The sequence below is a fragment of the Haliotis cracherodii genome, unplaced genomic scaffold, assembly GCF_022045235.1.
Source record: "Haliotis cracherodii isolate W230 unplaced genomic scaffold, xgHalCrac1.p SCAF_4, whole genome shotgun sequence".
NCBI classification, from domain to species: domain Eukaryota; kingdom Metazoa; phylum Mollusca; class Gastropoda; order Lepetellida; family Haliotidae; genus Haliotis; species Haliotis cracherodii.
This window is the reverse complement of record NW_027266297.1, coordinates 10,509,870-10,526,067: the sequence shown is the minus strand read 5'-3', so window position 1 is coordinate 10,526,067 and position 16,198 is coordinate 10,509,870. Positions and strand designations below refer to the sequence as shown.

General features: G+C 40.9%; 1 protein-coding gene across 1 annotated transcript; it reads left to right on the top strand.

Moving 5' to 3' along the window:
* Positions 1–12,545: 12,545 nt before the first annotated feature.
* On the top strand, positions 12,546–15,382 carry LOC139478553 (homeobox protein TGIF2-like). Its single transcript, XM_071261057.1, has 2 exons — positions 12,546–12,699; positions 13,303–15,382. The coding sequence occupies exons 1-2, from the start codon at positions 12,675–12,677 to the stop codon at positions 14,064–14,066; spliced, it is 789 nt and encodes a 262-aa protein (XP_071117158.1). The 5' UTR covers positions 12,546–12,674; the 3' UTR covers positions 14,067–15,382.
* The last annotated feature ends 816 nt before the right edge of the window (positions 15,383–16,198 follow it).

The window sequence follows — 16,198 nt, the reverse complement described above, 5'->3', positions numbered from 1 at the left end:
CTCAAATAGCCTGTCTCACAGTCCCTGAACCACATCATTTTCCCTTCCGCCCAGCCCTGACTGTAATTCTACGTTTAATTGAAGCAAGTCTAGATTTTCCACAGGTTCAGAATCTCCCATCAGACTGGGGCTATTTTTCCATTCAAATGTTGTATTTTCAGAGACTGAGCGTGAGTCTTACCCTGAAATAGAGACATCCAAAAATATAGTTGGGCAAGTCTAGATTTCTTTGGTGTTTTCTGAACTCGTATCTATTATATATATAGAAAAAAAAAACACTTTCAGAGACTAAATGTAAGTCTAGATCGGAGCAGTCCGGATTAACGGGGGTTCACTGTACATTAATGTTACAGAAAGATATTTCTATGTTCATAATGTCCCCGTCATATAGCTGGAATATTGCTGAGTGCGGCGTTCAACAACAAACAAAAATCATCATATACCTACAACTCCTTGTACCGAACATAAGGGGTTATATCCGGAATAAACAATTCATCAACTCCTGGTATACCGAACATAAGCGATCTGAGAAATCAGCTCAGTTCATTTTATAAGAAATATGCAATTCAGATGATAAAAAAAATACATAACATGAATATATGATAATGAACTCCGGATTGTATGGATCTATATAACGATATGTCTGCTACACATGTGCGTTGCCATGGAAACTACAAAAATACATGCTACGAAGATGGATCTGTATGTGTTCAATTAAATAAATCCTATAAATTGGAACATATGTTGTCTATTCCATCACACTGAATTGGATGTTGTGCGACTGATGCAGCCAGACACCCACAGCGTGCGCGAGGGACTCGGTTATTGAATATTATACTTATACATACTGAATGTTTATTATCGAGTTCGCTATACTAAGGCAATTATGATTAATATATTTTGGAAATTAACATGTATGGTGAGTGAAGCCAAGGGATCACTTTCTCTTGACGAACTATAAATAACGTATAACTGATTTTACGTGATTATGGTGATTATGTTTTTAGGATAATATATACGCACATATACTCATAGACAAAAGTTCCTGTGCTTATGTTCTTTGTCATATTGTGAATTACTAGAATTTCATTACACAGAACTAGTTACCCTTTTTATTTTTAAACGTAGTCATCGATCGATCATTCCAAGCACCGCTTATTGCAAAAACGAGTCTTGCACTTTTGTACCATTTTTAGGGTCACAAGTCCTTGTTTTTTAGATACGTTCAATCAAGGTGCTGTCGTGGTTATTATAACGGTGTCGTGTGCAAAACAGAAATTCCATTGTGTGGTTTTTAGGTCACGTGTTAAGGTCTACATCGCTCCATGACTTAAAGATACGAGGACATGACTTAAAGATACGAGGACATTCTAAACTGTAGGGTATACACCCATGTTGGATGGTGGTTAAAATAAAATAAACAAGAAATGGTTATTCGATGGTGGTATAATGGGTCTCGTGGCTGTGTTTTGGACCTGGGCCCCGTTCCACAAAGTGATCTTAGCGCTAAGTCGATCGTAACTCCCATTCTTTAACGCTGATTTACTACAATCGTAGCGCTAAGATCGCTTTGTGGAACGGGGCCAAGAAGTATACTGTGTGTTTCGGCAACTGTTGCAGCCTCGATAGCGTTTGTAGTTTTTGGTCACATCTAATTTTCAAGTGTATACTTTCTTTTGTCCGGCAGTGTTTGAACCAGACGTGGGCGTCCAATCCATTAAAATAATATTTCATTAGCAGCCATTGTGACCATCGGATCCATAAAGTTAGTTTGTGTGGAAATTATTTTTAGTCCTCTGTACTGTATGGGTGTGTGGGGTACGTGTATATTTGCTCCCCGGTCGTGAATACTCTGGCGTATGACACACGAGCTATCATTAAAAAATACGAGGCTAATCACCAACAAATGTATAGATAACATCGCCGTAAGATAATGATTTTATTGACTAATCCAACACATGGCTATACTGTGTGTCTGATAATGAACAAAGTATGATATGGATATTTTTTACCCACAAAATCTGAATATATCTAAGGAATGAACATCTGGAAATCGTTATGAAACAATCTCATTAAAATCAGATCTTAGATCTCGCCACCACTAACAAAGATCTGAGGACATCCCATTACGGGTCCCGTCAGAACGATTTCAGTTTTGCACTTTAACACCATCTGTTCTTTTGTGGCGGAAATGTAAAACTTGAGCTAAAATGAGGCTTTCATGAAGCGTTACTTCTGATACTAGGAATTACATTTCTACTTTTCGTTTGCTTGTTTGTTTGTTTGCTTGTTTGTTTTTATGTAGTTTAACGCACACAACAATTATCCGGCTATATGACGGCGGTCTGTAAAAAAGCGAGTCTTGACCAGACAATCCAGTAATTGACATCATGACCATCGATCCACACAATTGGGATACGATGACATGCATCAACAAAGTCAGCGAGTCTGACCACCAGATCCCGTTAGTCGCCTCTTACAAGTATAGTCAAATTTTACCGCAAGCATTGGTTGCTGATCCCGGATCTTCACGGGTATCTTACCTGTGATATGTACATAGGTAAACATACGGTAAAAAGTCATCTTAGGTGATAGAATTTAATATTTAGTTAACCAGCCTTTATTACGCATTTTATCTAAGTTTGCGTCTGATCATGTAATGTGTCAAAAAGCGTAGCATAGCATAGCTGTCACTCAGGGTATTCAGTGAAACCCCATTTGTCTGGAAACCCTGCTTTCTGGACAATAACGTTTCGGAATGTCTTGATAGAATTTAAATGGCAATGCAACGTAGCCATTATTTATATTATGTATAATGCAAAAAGTCATCGAACGGTACTCAAAGGCTGGAGGACCAAAAGTGACACGTGACCTAAAGACGTAACAAATCTCTTTCGGCACACTGCACTAGTGTTTTAACCACCAGTTAGGAAAAAAACCGTGACGCTTAAACATAGCACGATCGTGGAAGCCTCATGGGGGATAAGCAGCGTTTGCAATGAGCGTCAAACCGTGCCAATCATTATGTACACATAAGAACGCCTAATATAACAGTCAAATGGTGTTTTTTTTCACTAGTTGCATATGAAACGTTCGCATCCACATGTATTTGTATCGGTAATCGATAAGTTTATATATATGCATGTGTGCATCCCATATTTCAATGTCAGTTGTAATTTCATATCTGAGCAGCTACCGTGCTTCAGTTTTCTCAATCAATAAATCAATTGATTGAAAATTAAAATAATATATTTCTCATCATTTGTGTCATTTAAAACTTTCTGTGAGAATATTTAGTTCTGGGGCATTAGTTTTGGGTTTTGTCAGGATTTAAGATAATAATATGTTTTCGCGGATTTTAAGAGCTATCTCTTCTTGTCTATACTATGCCGCTGTGATTGCTAATGAGTTTTACTGAATTTTCTGCTTAATGAGAATGAAAGGGAAACAAACCAGTCTGGTGACCTGGTCATTCTAAAATATAAATATTCTTTGAGAATGAAGTAGAAAATACTAAATATAACTTTAATTTGACCATACTTGGAACGTTTTAAATTATATATAACACAATTTGTTTCAAGAACGTTTAAGAGTTATCTTTTCCAAAGTTCTAACTGCCGATCAGAAATTGCATTTCAGGTCCTTGGGTGCTCCGAATATCTTCCTTATGCAATGAAACCTCGAACCCCATTTACTCGACACACCGTAAAGGATGCGTGACTGCATGGTCCTACAGAATCCTTACGTGCTATGATCGTTGACCTTCTCTCCGTTTGCCTGAAATTCGACGTCTCTATATTTCCTTTGACCCCAAGAGCTTCGAGTTAGATAGTTTTTTTTGTACTAACGGAGTTGTCTTCCCAACAAATATCTAAATTTCGATATGAACCAAGTAGGTTTTGTAATCAATGTTTATTACCACATTCTCGCCTTTTTTTACATTATTTTTATCTCATATAAAAGTCTTGTTATCGATATTTGGAGAATGTGTTAAATACCAAATCACTGCAGAAAGGTTTAACAACATGGTTTTTTTTAACTGCGTTATAATTTGTTAAAATTAGTCACCCAGCACCCTATATTATTACAGTGGCTGGTGACTTTAGATGAGTTTTAGGTGGGCAGGTGTAGGTAGTGTGCTTTTCGAACCATAAAGTACTTGAATTCACAAAGCTAATGAGAAAGTTGTCAAATGTAACAAATGTTATACTAGTATTTGGGTTTACGCTGGTCTGCCATATAGACCCTGAAGCAAACATATCGAATACAGACCATGCAAGTCTAAAACATTTGCATGACAAGTCTAGATAACTGCAGTACATATTTCGTGTACAAGCTGTGATATTTAGGCCGTTACATGTGTAGCAATATTTGTGTTCAGCATCATATTAGAAATTACATATGTCTGCCAGTTTTTTTCATTCTCAATTCAAAAGTACAATATATAAAGAAATAGAGTTTATGTCTATCAGTAACTGAAACAACGGGCGTCAGGACTGGTTGCACCAAACATTTGGATTAGCAATTAACATTAAAACTGGAACCAATCTTAGCAATAGAAAAAACCCTTAAGCATCTTCCCTTTTTCAAAAATATGTTTGATGTGGCCTTTTCACAACACTTTGACTGAAACGTTTATAAATGTGTGTGTGTAAAGAAGATAAAACGGACGGAACGTTTCAAGAGCATTAAGCGCATAGAGGTTTGTGTATGGGCCGTGCTATCGACATGGTGGATTGTTGCAGCTTAAACCTGGTAAAAATCTATCAAGTCACAATAGATGATATGAGAATTGGATCCCCCTACGCCTTGCCCTCCCCACCCACAGTGGAGTGTTGTCCGGTGGGAAAGCGGATTTAGAAATTGGGGAACGTGAGCGCCCCCCCTTCCCCCGATTATTCAGACAAGACTAGTCAAAGGCACCTTTCTCGTCTAGGACATTTAATTGACTTGGAGTTGGGGGCGACATGGATGGGTTAACTGTGCATGATGAAACTGAAATGGGCGAGTTTAAATATCCATGGTTAGGGAACATGCGTTTGATGTGTGGTGGATACGTTAAAGGGGTTTTATAATTGACATTAAGCATGTAAAATATCACGGTTTGTAAAACGTCATCAGATTTTGATCAGGCGAACGAACCATTGTTCAATAACGAGCGTGTCGGGTACGACGATACACTTCCCCAGCCATGTCAGATGGAGATGAACTTCCTCAGAGGTCATCATCAAAGTACCCTGTGAATCTGCGTTGTGAGACAAGATAACTTCACTTGAGTTACTAAAGAGAGTCTTCAATGGCATCATACATCGATATTTTCACCACTGCAACGACTGGCCATCCTTGATTATCCATTATCTAATATCTCCTTTTGTTATGATAAATATCCTGGACCTATGCGTGATGCCATCGTCTCTATTATCAGTAACATACAGCGCAGAATGTCTCGTTTAATTTGATTGGACGACTATATCTACCATCATGCCTTTCGAACCGAGCTATGGTAGCGATCCATGGGAGTTATACAGTAGCTATGAGGTTGGTGATATGTTCTGAGCCTAACTTCGAAGGATGAACAGTACACACTTAACAATTTGCATGTATTAAGTACAACATGTTCTATTATAATTACAGGCGGTATTTGAACCACACAGACAACTAGACTGCATATTTTTACAGGTGAGGTGAAATTGGGTTTAACGTCGCGTCCAAGATAATTGAACTTATATATAGCGACGTGCATGCACGTGTGTGTGTGTGTGTGTGTGTGTGTGTGTGTGGCTGCTTGTACTAGTCCGGACTGATGCCGATTTATAGTGCTAGCTCACTGAGATATGCCGCATGTATACCCCACTCAGACACAGTATACTGACTCCGAGCCGACCAGTCCTTGTTTTAGCCCCTTTAGCGCCAGACAGGGTAACAACAAGTACCATCTTTTGGTATGACGCGGACGGGGATCGAACCCCCGACCTTCCGCTCTCCGGGCGGACGCTCTACCACTAGACCACGGAGGCGGTCTCATATTTCTACAGGCATTAAAGTGACCATGTATATCTCTGTTGATAAAAATGGACAAAACTGGCTACCACGCTGTCATCAAGTGTGTGTGCTTCTTCCTTTGAAACTGTTGAGAAGTGGGCAGCGGAGTTCAAGAGGAAAAGAGAGAGCCTTGACGATTATCAAAGATGAGGAAGTCCTTCAAAACTGCCACCACTGAGGAAAGTGTTGATAAAATAAATGATAAGATTATGGATGATCGACGACTCACCACACGTCACATAGCCAATACAGTAGGCATCTCTCATGAGGGAGTTGAGGACATTCTGAAGAATGAACTGGGGGTGACAGAGGTGTCAGCACACTGGATTCCAAGGCTTGTGACTACTGATCAGAAACGTAATCTCTTGTGAGAATTTACGTCATTTTGAAGCAGACCAAGACGATTTTGCTGAACGGTTTGTTGGTCTTGGGTTCACCACTGTCAGCCAAGGCTAAACAACAGTCAAAGCCGTGGCAACAACTTCTGATCAACCAGTTGACAATGACATGGCTTTGGTTTTCTGGGATTCCAAGGCATCCTGCTGGTGGACTACCTCCTGAAAGGTCAGACCATTAATGGCCAATGTTATGCTAATCTGCTTACACAACTGCGTGAGAATATCAAGGATGAACGTCGTGGAAAATTCACTAAAGGTTTGTTGTTCTACTAGGACAATGCACCCGCGCACAAGTCAGTAGTCGCCATGGCAGCAATGCATGGCTGTGGCTTTGAACTCATTGAACATCTTCCGTATTCACCAGGTTTGACGCCGTCTTATTTCCTACTCTTCCCAGACTTGAGGAAGAAACCGTCTTGCAAACATTATGCAAATGATGACGACGTTATTTCTGCTGTGGAGGATTAAACAGTGTTCCAGTTATATCACGGCGTGTCAGCTTCATGTGGGAGGAAAGTCCGAAGTGATGCAGGTCTCAGACGTTTACCACTTCGGTGAAACCCACGAGCACGGGTATGGTGCTGACAAACCTAGAAACATAATCGGGGTGAACCGAGATTCGAACCCACAATCATAGGTTTCTGGCGTGCCAAAGGGACGCAACTCTGCACAGCGAATCGCGGCGCCTTAGACGACTGGGCCACCTGTGCCCCCCCCCCCCCCCCCCCCCCAGCAGGAAGCCTTCTACGTCAGTGTGATCCAGGCATTCCAGCGTTGGCAGAGGTGTAAGGGCCTCGGAGGGGATAAGGAAAAACTCCATCAATGAAGTCCGTTCAGTTAGACTGCTCAGCCACCCCTCAAATTAATACACTTGATAAATGTTGATACTGGGCCCTGGGAAAATGTGACATAATTTGCAAGTCAGTAGTAGTCGTGCTATTCCTCTGGTCCAATCCATGACTTAATTCCCTCATCAAAACCCCCTCCCTCAAATGTTTCCTTCTTCCTGACCCATATTAAGGAAGAAATTACTGGGTTCCTACTTTCGTATCCACCGTGGTCGTATCATACGTGGTCGGTTTATAAAGGGTGTTGGATCATAAAGAGTCGGTTTAGAGAGAGGCGGGTGGATTGATCACGCCCCGTCTTCATGTCTTGATGATGAATAAGGAAGAGTAATGTAACACCATCGCCATTGTTATATGTATCCATGACGCGGTGTTTGGGATATGGAAATTAAAGAAATGAAAAGAAAATGCAATGAATATTAAGAAATAATTATTTTGAATTATCCCATATTTACCCCAAGATAACCTGAAAGCGGAAACCGGACCAGCTCTTTCTCGCCATCAAACCGGACCACAACCTCACACATCGTGGGACACGCATGAATCATGTGTGGAAGTCTACTTTCGCTTCTAAGAAAATGATATAATATAGGATTCTAGGAAACGTTACCTCCTCAGAATGATGTACATGTTTACCCTGAGATAGAACGACACAATGCCTTTTGCGTCCATACAGTAGACTATATATAGTCTATGAAATATTATATTACATAATACACTTCTCTCTAAAATTAAAACAAATATTTATCCTGATGCTGATTTCATATCTGTTCATGTGGAATAGAGCCAGCTAGAGCCAGTAAGAGCCAGCTAGAGCTGGCTAGAATTGCTTTTGTATACATGTCTAGATTGTATTTTATTTCATAAAATATATTTAACAGTCATGGTGTAGGGCTAATTCATATAGATATGTAAACACGTGTCACTTGTGGAGAGCATGTACAGGGGGATATGCTGTGCCGAGTGAAAGGGAAGCAATTATAGCTCGCGCTGTTTGTCAATAAACACGTCGAATGTCCCCGGGCACAAGTAACTGTGATCATGCTTTTGTTTATCATTGTGATATTTTATGAGCACCTAAGTCCACACTTCTCATTTCTTTACACCTTCGGATTTAGAATTTAATGGTGATGGGTTCAAATACATTCGAAACTTTAAAATTAAAAATATGACAGTCAAAATTCCACTGAAATGTATATAAATAACACATGGCGTGCCAGGTGACATCTTCGAAATTAAGTGCAGCTGTCTATATGTAAACAGAACATTTGTCTATATTTATTATATGTACAAATGCAATCCCCCCAAACACCACCGTCGTTCTTGGAAAACGGAAACAGATAGCTGATTGGTCTCTGGAATTCGCGGCGTTGTGTCACTAAGATGTGCCGGGATTTGCTGATCGATGGTTCGAATCCCAGATGCGCCCAGATTAGGACCCATGTCGGCAGCATATCGATAGTTGTATGTCTCACCAAAATAGAAAACGTCTGTATGATCTGAAGTACTCCGGACATTGTTCCCACATTAAACTGAACACGGCACATGCTATAACTGGTATATAAAACTGTTAAACCCTACTGCATAAATGGGGCGGTCGGGTAGCCTAGTGGTTAAAGCGTTCGCTCGTCACACCGAAAACCCGGGTTCGATTCCCGACATTGGTACAATGTGTGAAGCCCATTTCTGGTGTCCCCCGCGGTGATATTGCTGGAATATTGCTAAAAGCGGTGTAAAACCATACTCACTCACTCACTCCGCCCGCTGCACGTGACAAGCGTCGTCATGGATAAAGAATCTATTTCAGTGCAAAGCCTCTACTCAAACGTCGCTTACACCACCATCACAACCAACAACAACAACAACAACAACAATCACAACACCAAAAGCATAAACATAAAAGGAAATTACCCCCGCAAATATATTTTAAAACCATACTCACTCACTTACTACATCACTCATCGTAGTTGTTGTTTTAACTTAATCACATTCAACTGAACGAATGTCGTTATATCAGAAGTTCGTTATATACCATAGCGTGCATGGTGGCACGTGGTCCTGTGCACAGGTCAGAAATCAGGGAAAGATAAGCAACGTTGGTCGCAGAAAGTCCTGGGATGGGTGACAGTTCGGCAGCTGGGCAAGTGTGGACTTTGTTCCAAATATGCCTCTGTTCACCCAGTTGTGTATGGGTACCCGGTAGAAAGTGATGATAACGTGACTATTAACCTTCTAGCGCCTCACAGCTTGGGTTGTATACTCCCGAGGGTGCTGTGATTAAAAATCAAGTGCACACTGATCTACTGACTGAGGATAAAGATAACATAGCGCTGCGAGGATACATTGCGTTTGAACTATGCGCTTTAAAAGCCGACTGGTATTAGTAATGCATGCACTAACGGTAAATACTTCAGCACACTGGAGGTTTAAATACTTCGTTGTGTATCCGGTATTTTTAGTATTGAAAGTCTTATTTATCGGACCGCCTCCGTGGTCTAGTGGTAGAACGTCCGCCTGGAGAGCAGAAGGTCCGGTGTTCATCATACCAAAAGACGTTAAAGGATGGTACTTGTTGTTACCCTGTCTGTCGCTCGGCATTAAGGGGCTAAAACAAGGACTGGTCGGCTCGGAGTCAGTATACTGTGTCTGAGTGGGGTATTTATGTTAAACTGCGGCATGGTATCTCAGTGGGCTAGCACTATATATCAGCATCAGTCCGGACTAGTACAAGCAGCCACACACACACACACACACAATCAGATAACAGGAGTGCAAAGGTACTTCGGTCGCCATATAACGAAACAATATCGGAACCACGTGGCGAGAGGCCTGCAGGTGATCAAGTTCTAATTTCAGGGAACATTGTTGATCCGCTGCCACCAGTTCGAAATGAAATTGTACTGTCTGATATCATCGGCAACACGACTCCCCCTCCCTCACCCCCGCCCCCAATAAGTGTGACTGCAACAGCTTGCTATAAGCCTCGGGTATTGACATCGCAACATGTGTGTAGCTCCCGGTATTACTCTTCAAAAGGCAACATGTCACTATTATACAAAATACCCGAAAATGCAACTTACACATACACTCATATACCTGCCTGCATCAGTAACAAATTGTGTTTACGTGAAATCTACAATGTTTGTCAACAAATAAGTCACAACAACAAATGATATATCAAGTCTACCACTGCATAGTATCGCCGTGGTATTTGTATTCACCTATATATTCACCTTTTATCTGCGTTTACGACGCCTGTATATGATTGTCAATACATCTACAGGTCAACAGAACTGTCAATCGAATGTCAACATTGACATGCGAATGTATTTGTACACAACACCGATAAACATTGATCCTCGTTGTCTGGATAAATATTTACATGTAGGACAATGTAGAACTGATTGTAAGAGCACTTAGTGTAGCGAGATGCTATGAAGTCGTATAGGGTAGCATTGCATAGCAAACATATTCCGTTGACTTACCCAAAACAACTGTCCATATCTTTGTATATATTGTTTACAACATCTATTGTGGAGGGGCGGTCGGGTATCTAGTGGTTAAAGCGTTCGCTCGTCACGCCGAAGACCCGGGTTCGATTCCCAACATGGGTACAATGTGTGCAGCCCATTTCTGGTGTCCCCCGCCGTGATATTGCTGAAATATTGCTAAAAGCGGCGTAAAACCATACTCACTCACTCTAATGTGGATGATGGAACACAACAATACACTCTCAGTGGATAGGAAATGCACATTGCTGACGAAATTCATTTTAAATTTAATTTAATTCCATCAGACAAATGTACATATTGTTTAATGTTACTGAACACCCATCAATGTGTCATCTTATCGAGCCTCATTGTAATAATCATATCTCAAGAAAGAAACTAGCCAAATATTGTAAAATAATTATGGATACATTTAAATAAATATTTTGGTCGCCATTATAGCTCTGACCTGTAAATCCCCAACATGCTGTGTACATAACATTGAGAGTATAAATGTCATTAATGAGAGTATGATGTTCAGAAATATATTCTGGGCGTTTGTTTTATTAGGTCGATGCAACGGTTGTGTGTGTGTGTGTGTGTGTGTTGAAGAGATAAAGCTTTTTATATCTGTGCATTATGTCATATACACAATCCCAGTTAAGAGACACCACACCGTTTAGCAAAGATGTGTATATCATAAACATGAAGATCTACCAGGTACGTGACAGTCACCCCAGAAACAGCTTAAATCAGACTTGATGCATGAGCAGCAGTTATTTCGACGCGCGGAATACGGCTAAGTACCTTAACAAACAAATTGTTAAAACACCAAAAAAAGTGGGCCTGCATAAGAAAGGAGATTAAAACACGAAGAAACAAAGGATGTTTTACCATGGTGTGAATACAACGGCTTTCCTCGGCCGGAAAACAAAAGCTGTCACCGTTGTGCATCCCCCCCCGAAATGATTTCCCCGCCCAGGACAAAAGCTTAGTCTCGTCCATCCGTCCAATGGCTATAGCTCCGCCTGTTGCACGAGTTGATGGTACCGCCATGTGTTTCAATGTGCCGTGAATTAATGTTACCTCGTAAAAACGACATTTTATCGATTTTAATCATATTGCTTCTGATAGCCATACGAAATAGGTGCAACACGTTGTTTAAATTTGCCCAAGAAAATGAGAAAACGCAACGAAATAACAAGGTAATTTGTATCTCTGTTATGGCTACATAATTTACTATAAATAACTATATATGTCATATACCTATTTATATACCACGCGGGCTGTCATTAGCGGAATAAACAAAGACGCGCTGGCAACTTCAAATTACCATCAGTGGTATTGGCAAAGATATATTCGCTGACACACGAATCGAATATGCGTTATAAGCCAAAACTCAATCATAAATTCAGTTAGTTTTCTAACAAGCAACCACACGGAAACTTTGACAGTTTGCCGTATTATGACAGCAACTTGACAGCGCTTTGTGTTGTCACGTGACCATTATAGCGCGAAACTTTTAGCCGGCAATGTTTGGCTAAAGGACAGGTTGATTTTGCCGTTTTATACATTTATAGCTTGTGTGGAGATACGAGGAAGGTTTTCGGGAGAATATCTGTAGTTTTACAGTGTCATATCAGTGTCAAACAACGAGAAACATCAGCTGGCGTCGTTGCCTGACCTTTGTCCCGGTGACATTGACCAATCAGCGACGAGATGCTAATGAGCCACGTGGCCTATAGCTGTCAAACAAAAAATTCTCTACTCCCATAGCATGCCAGAACTCCGCGTGGTTTCAACGAGGAAGAGCGTACTGCATGTTGTGAGACTTTGACAGTTGCAAAAGTGGTTTAAACTAAACCGACAAGCTGGATTTCGGATTCCAAAGCGTCCATATGGACAAAATGCGCTCCAAGCGAGGTAAGTGGTTCTACTGCCGTTGTTTTTGAAGCGAATATCGACAAATGTCAAATTGTTGAGCGAGTAGCGAGGCTCGCTTGTCATGGCGCACGTGGTCTTCGGGCTTCAATGTTAGCGGCGTGTCGCAAGCCTTTGTGTAATTTCTGGGCTTAAGCGCTGATTAAAATGAGCTTACCTGTTCAACTTTAGCTGAGGGTAAATATTTTGAATATTTGAACTGACTTTTTAGCTGATTTGATTTGTGTGACTAGCGCCGGACATGTTGACAGCACTTGACAGCTAGAAGTGACGGTCGGATCCAGTTTATGTCAGGCACGCCTAGCTGTGTTCAAACATAAGCGGGGCAAGTTTACTGTCCAACCCGATGTGTTTGTCTGTTTGACAGTGAACTTGGATCCGTCTCTATGTAAATCTGGCTAAATTTATATCAGTATATTTTCAAATTCTCCAAACCTTTTGTAGACAATATGTTTGCAATTTCTTTCAAATGTCAACGAGGTTGAAGTGTACACATGGCAGGTAAGTGAAGCAGTTTACAATCTATAGCTTCATGTACATGAATTCAAGTGAAAGGTTTATTTACGATATATTTTTAAATTTTAGTTCGAGAAAAGAACTCAAAGGGTTGGCTAAGTGACGATTACGACTCGGGAGATGGGAAAAGAGAAGACTCGAACATGGGTTACGAGTCTTCCGCCAAGAAACGAAGAGGGAATTTACCGAAAGAGTCAGTGCGTATTCTCAAAGGTTGGTTGTACGAACACAGGTACAACGCTTACCCAACAGATCAGGAAAAGGTGTACTTGTCAAATGCTGCTAATCTGACAGTGTTACAGGTGTGCAACTGGTTTATTAATGCCAGACGGCGGATTTTACCCGAGATGATTAAGAAGGATGGCATGGACCCGTTACAGTTCACAATCACACGGAAAAATAAAGAAAAGTCGTTTTCTGAGGAGGAAGACAACCGAAAGTTCTGTCTGACAGAGAGTGACAGAAAGTTTGACAATTCTGAAGACAGTGCATCCAGTCGCGATTCCGATCTTTCCCCATACCCTGTTTCTATGGATACGGATGGATACCTTTCCGACAGCGAAACATCGTCGTGTGAATATTACTCGGATCATGAAAATCTGAACAGATTGCCTACATCAAGGCTTTCTACATCAGGTGCCCCTCACATGAACTTTAACCCTCACCCACGGGACAATACCGCCAACACCCCACCCCCCTCTCCCCCTGCCCCAAGCAATGCTGGGAAAGAGGACATATTCAGGTGTTTTTACATGCTTGTTGATGTTGCCATCAGTCAGTTGGAGAAACAGAGACAACTTGAGAAATTAGAAGGTAACAAAGAGACTAAGTAAGAGGAAGAGACGAGTTCTCTCCCCTGAGTGCAAACTGTCAGATTCAAGCAACATGTGTGAGCCGGGAGCACATGTCGGCGGCGTGGTTTGATGGGACGAAATAAACTAGTTCGCTAACACTGCCATTTGTGGACACAATGTGTGACACATGTACATTTACTGTAAATTACCTGCACTTCGACGTTCATACAGTTTTTGATGAATTTCTATGCAAGACCCGCCGCTGTGGAATACACCCGAGGTGTATTAAGGAACTGTGGCAATATTCGTTCATTCGTTCAGGTTCCCTTGAGGTACTGCGGTCAAATGGATGTATGGAGGGATAGAGGGATTTTTTTTTTGGTAAACTAAAAATCCAATCAGTTACGACTGCCGGGACGGTCAAATATACATGCAATAATTATGTTTCGTAATAATTATTCATTATTAATCTTCTCAAACAGTGACTTCAAACAATGGCTGAACCAAAGCATTTCTGTATTTTTATATGAGTTTCAATCGGGATAGGCATGTCCCCAATGGGTTGTCATTTTTTTACAACAGTACGTTTGTGCATTTTCTCCAAAACATTCGTATATATCAAACTGTCATCGTTTCATTAGTACCGAGTGCAAATTTCCTTTATCAGGCCTGGGGCTACACAGGTGAATACCTGTCACATTTTACAGGTAACCTATTCATTTTCAACCGTCAATAGAAATCGTCTCTCATTGTCACTGAATGCAAAGTTGGGTCGGGCCAGACCGCGTGGTCTTTCTGGCTGCGTTGGGGCTCTCCCAGCTGACGCGAAGGTCACGTGACCGCCAAACCACGTGGTCTCGCTCGCATTCGGTGACAGGTTACGAAGACAAAGGCGTAATTCACTCAAGCATATGTTCGTTCATTTTCGCCGAAGCCAATATTGTTTTAAATAGTAGTGCTCGTTTTTTCAATTAAATATTAACGGCTTATGTTTTTCTGCGTATTTATTGAAGACTGTTTGCTACGAAATCGCTTTAATTTGTTTTGACATTGATTAACAGATGGTTAAGACCACGTGGAAATCAATGTCGTTTGAGTTTGATTGCATTTTGCAAAGAGAGAGTGTAGCTTCCAAATTGGTTATTTTTTGGCTCTTTTAAATGCGCATTTATAATGATAATTCACAATTTAGTGGTGTTATCAAGCATTTGGGACGTATCATTTTATATTCTTTATACAATTCGTGGCATTGTTTCATATGTGCTATTAGGGGTTTTTATTTGTCATTCATATATCATTGGAGAAACATATTTTTGATGTCACAAGATGATCATTTTGTATAAATTGTACAAAAATAAAGAAAAAAGAAAGAATTAAATATATTAATTGTACTACATGAGTTTGTTTTAGTTTCATTAATTGATAAACTCACATACTCCTTTCGTTATTGACATACATGGTTACGTGCATGTCACGCAGGCGTGCATGGTGGATAAGTTATCGTCACATAGATATGTATCTTGTTTACCTGGAATGGCGAACAGGGTTATGCTATGTTAGTATCACCATGCTCGTTTGTAATACTGGATGGTAAGCTTACTGGGTTTTACAACATTCTGCGTAAATGTTTGATCGGTGTGGGCAACACAAGTGATGGTGTAGATTCTTTTCGTGCCGTCCATTGCCAGATGCATGTGAGCTTGGGGTTGTATTTCGGGGCATCTGGCGGCCTCGGCATTTGGCATTACCGGTGTGTGTGGGGCTTCGTTCATCAAGAAGCATCGGAAATGAAGATAGCATTCAAAGCTCAGTGAAAACGGATGATATTTTCAGCCCAGCTGGTTCTGTAAAGTGATATCTTGGTTATAAATAGCCAATCGGGAGGATGTAGATAGCTCAATACTTTGTGAGAACTTGTCATGATATGTGTTCTCATCGTAAGTTTATTGTACTTCTCTACCTTTAACCGGTGTAAGAAATGTATGTCGATTTCACAAGAGCTGTCATGCTTGTCAGTTTCAACTGCCGTGCTAACTCCGCTGATCTAAAGACGCGTCTTGCTACGTCAAGGGCTGCAAGTATTTTGTTTTCACCTGCAAAGCGGTCAGTCATGCAGAACAGCTCGTCATGCCCACTTGAGCTGTTGCAATGACCTCGGCAAACCTTGAAAG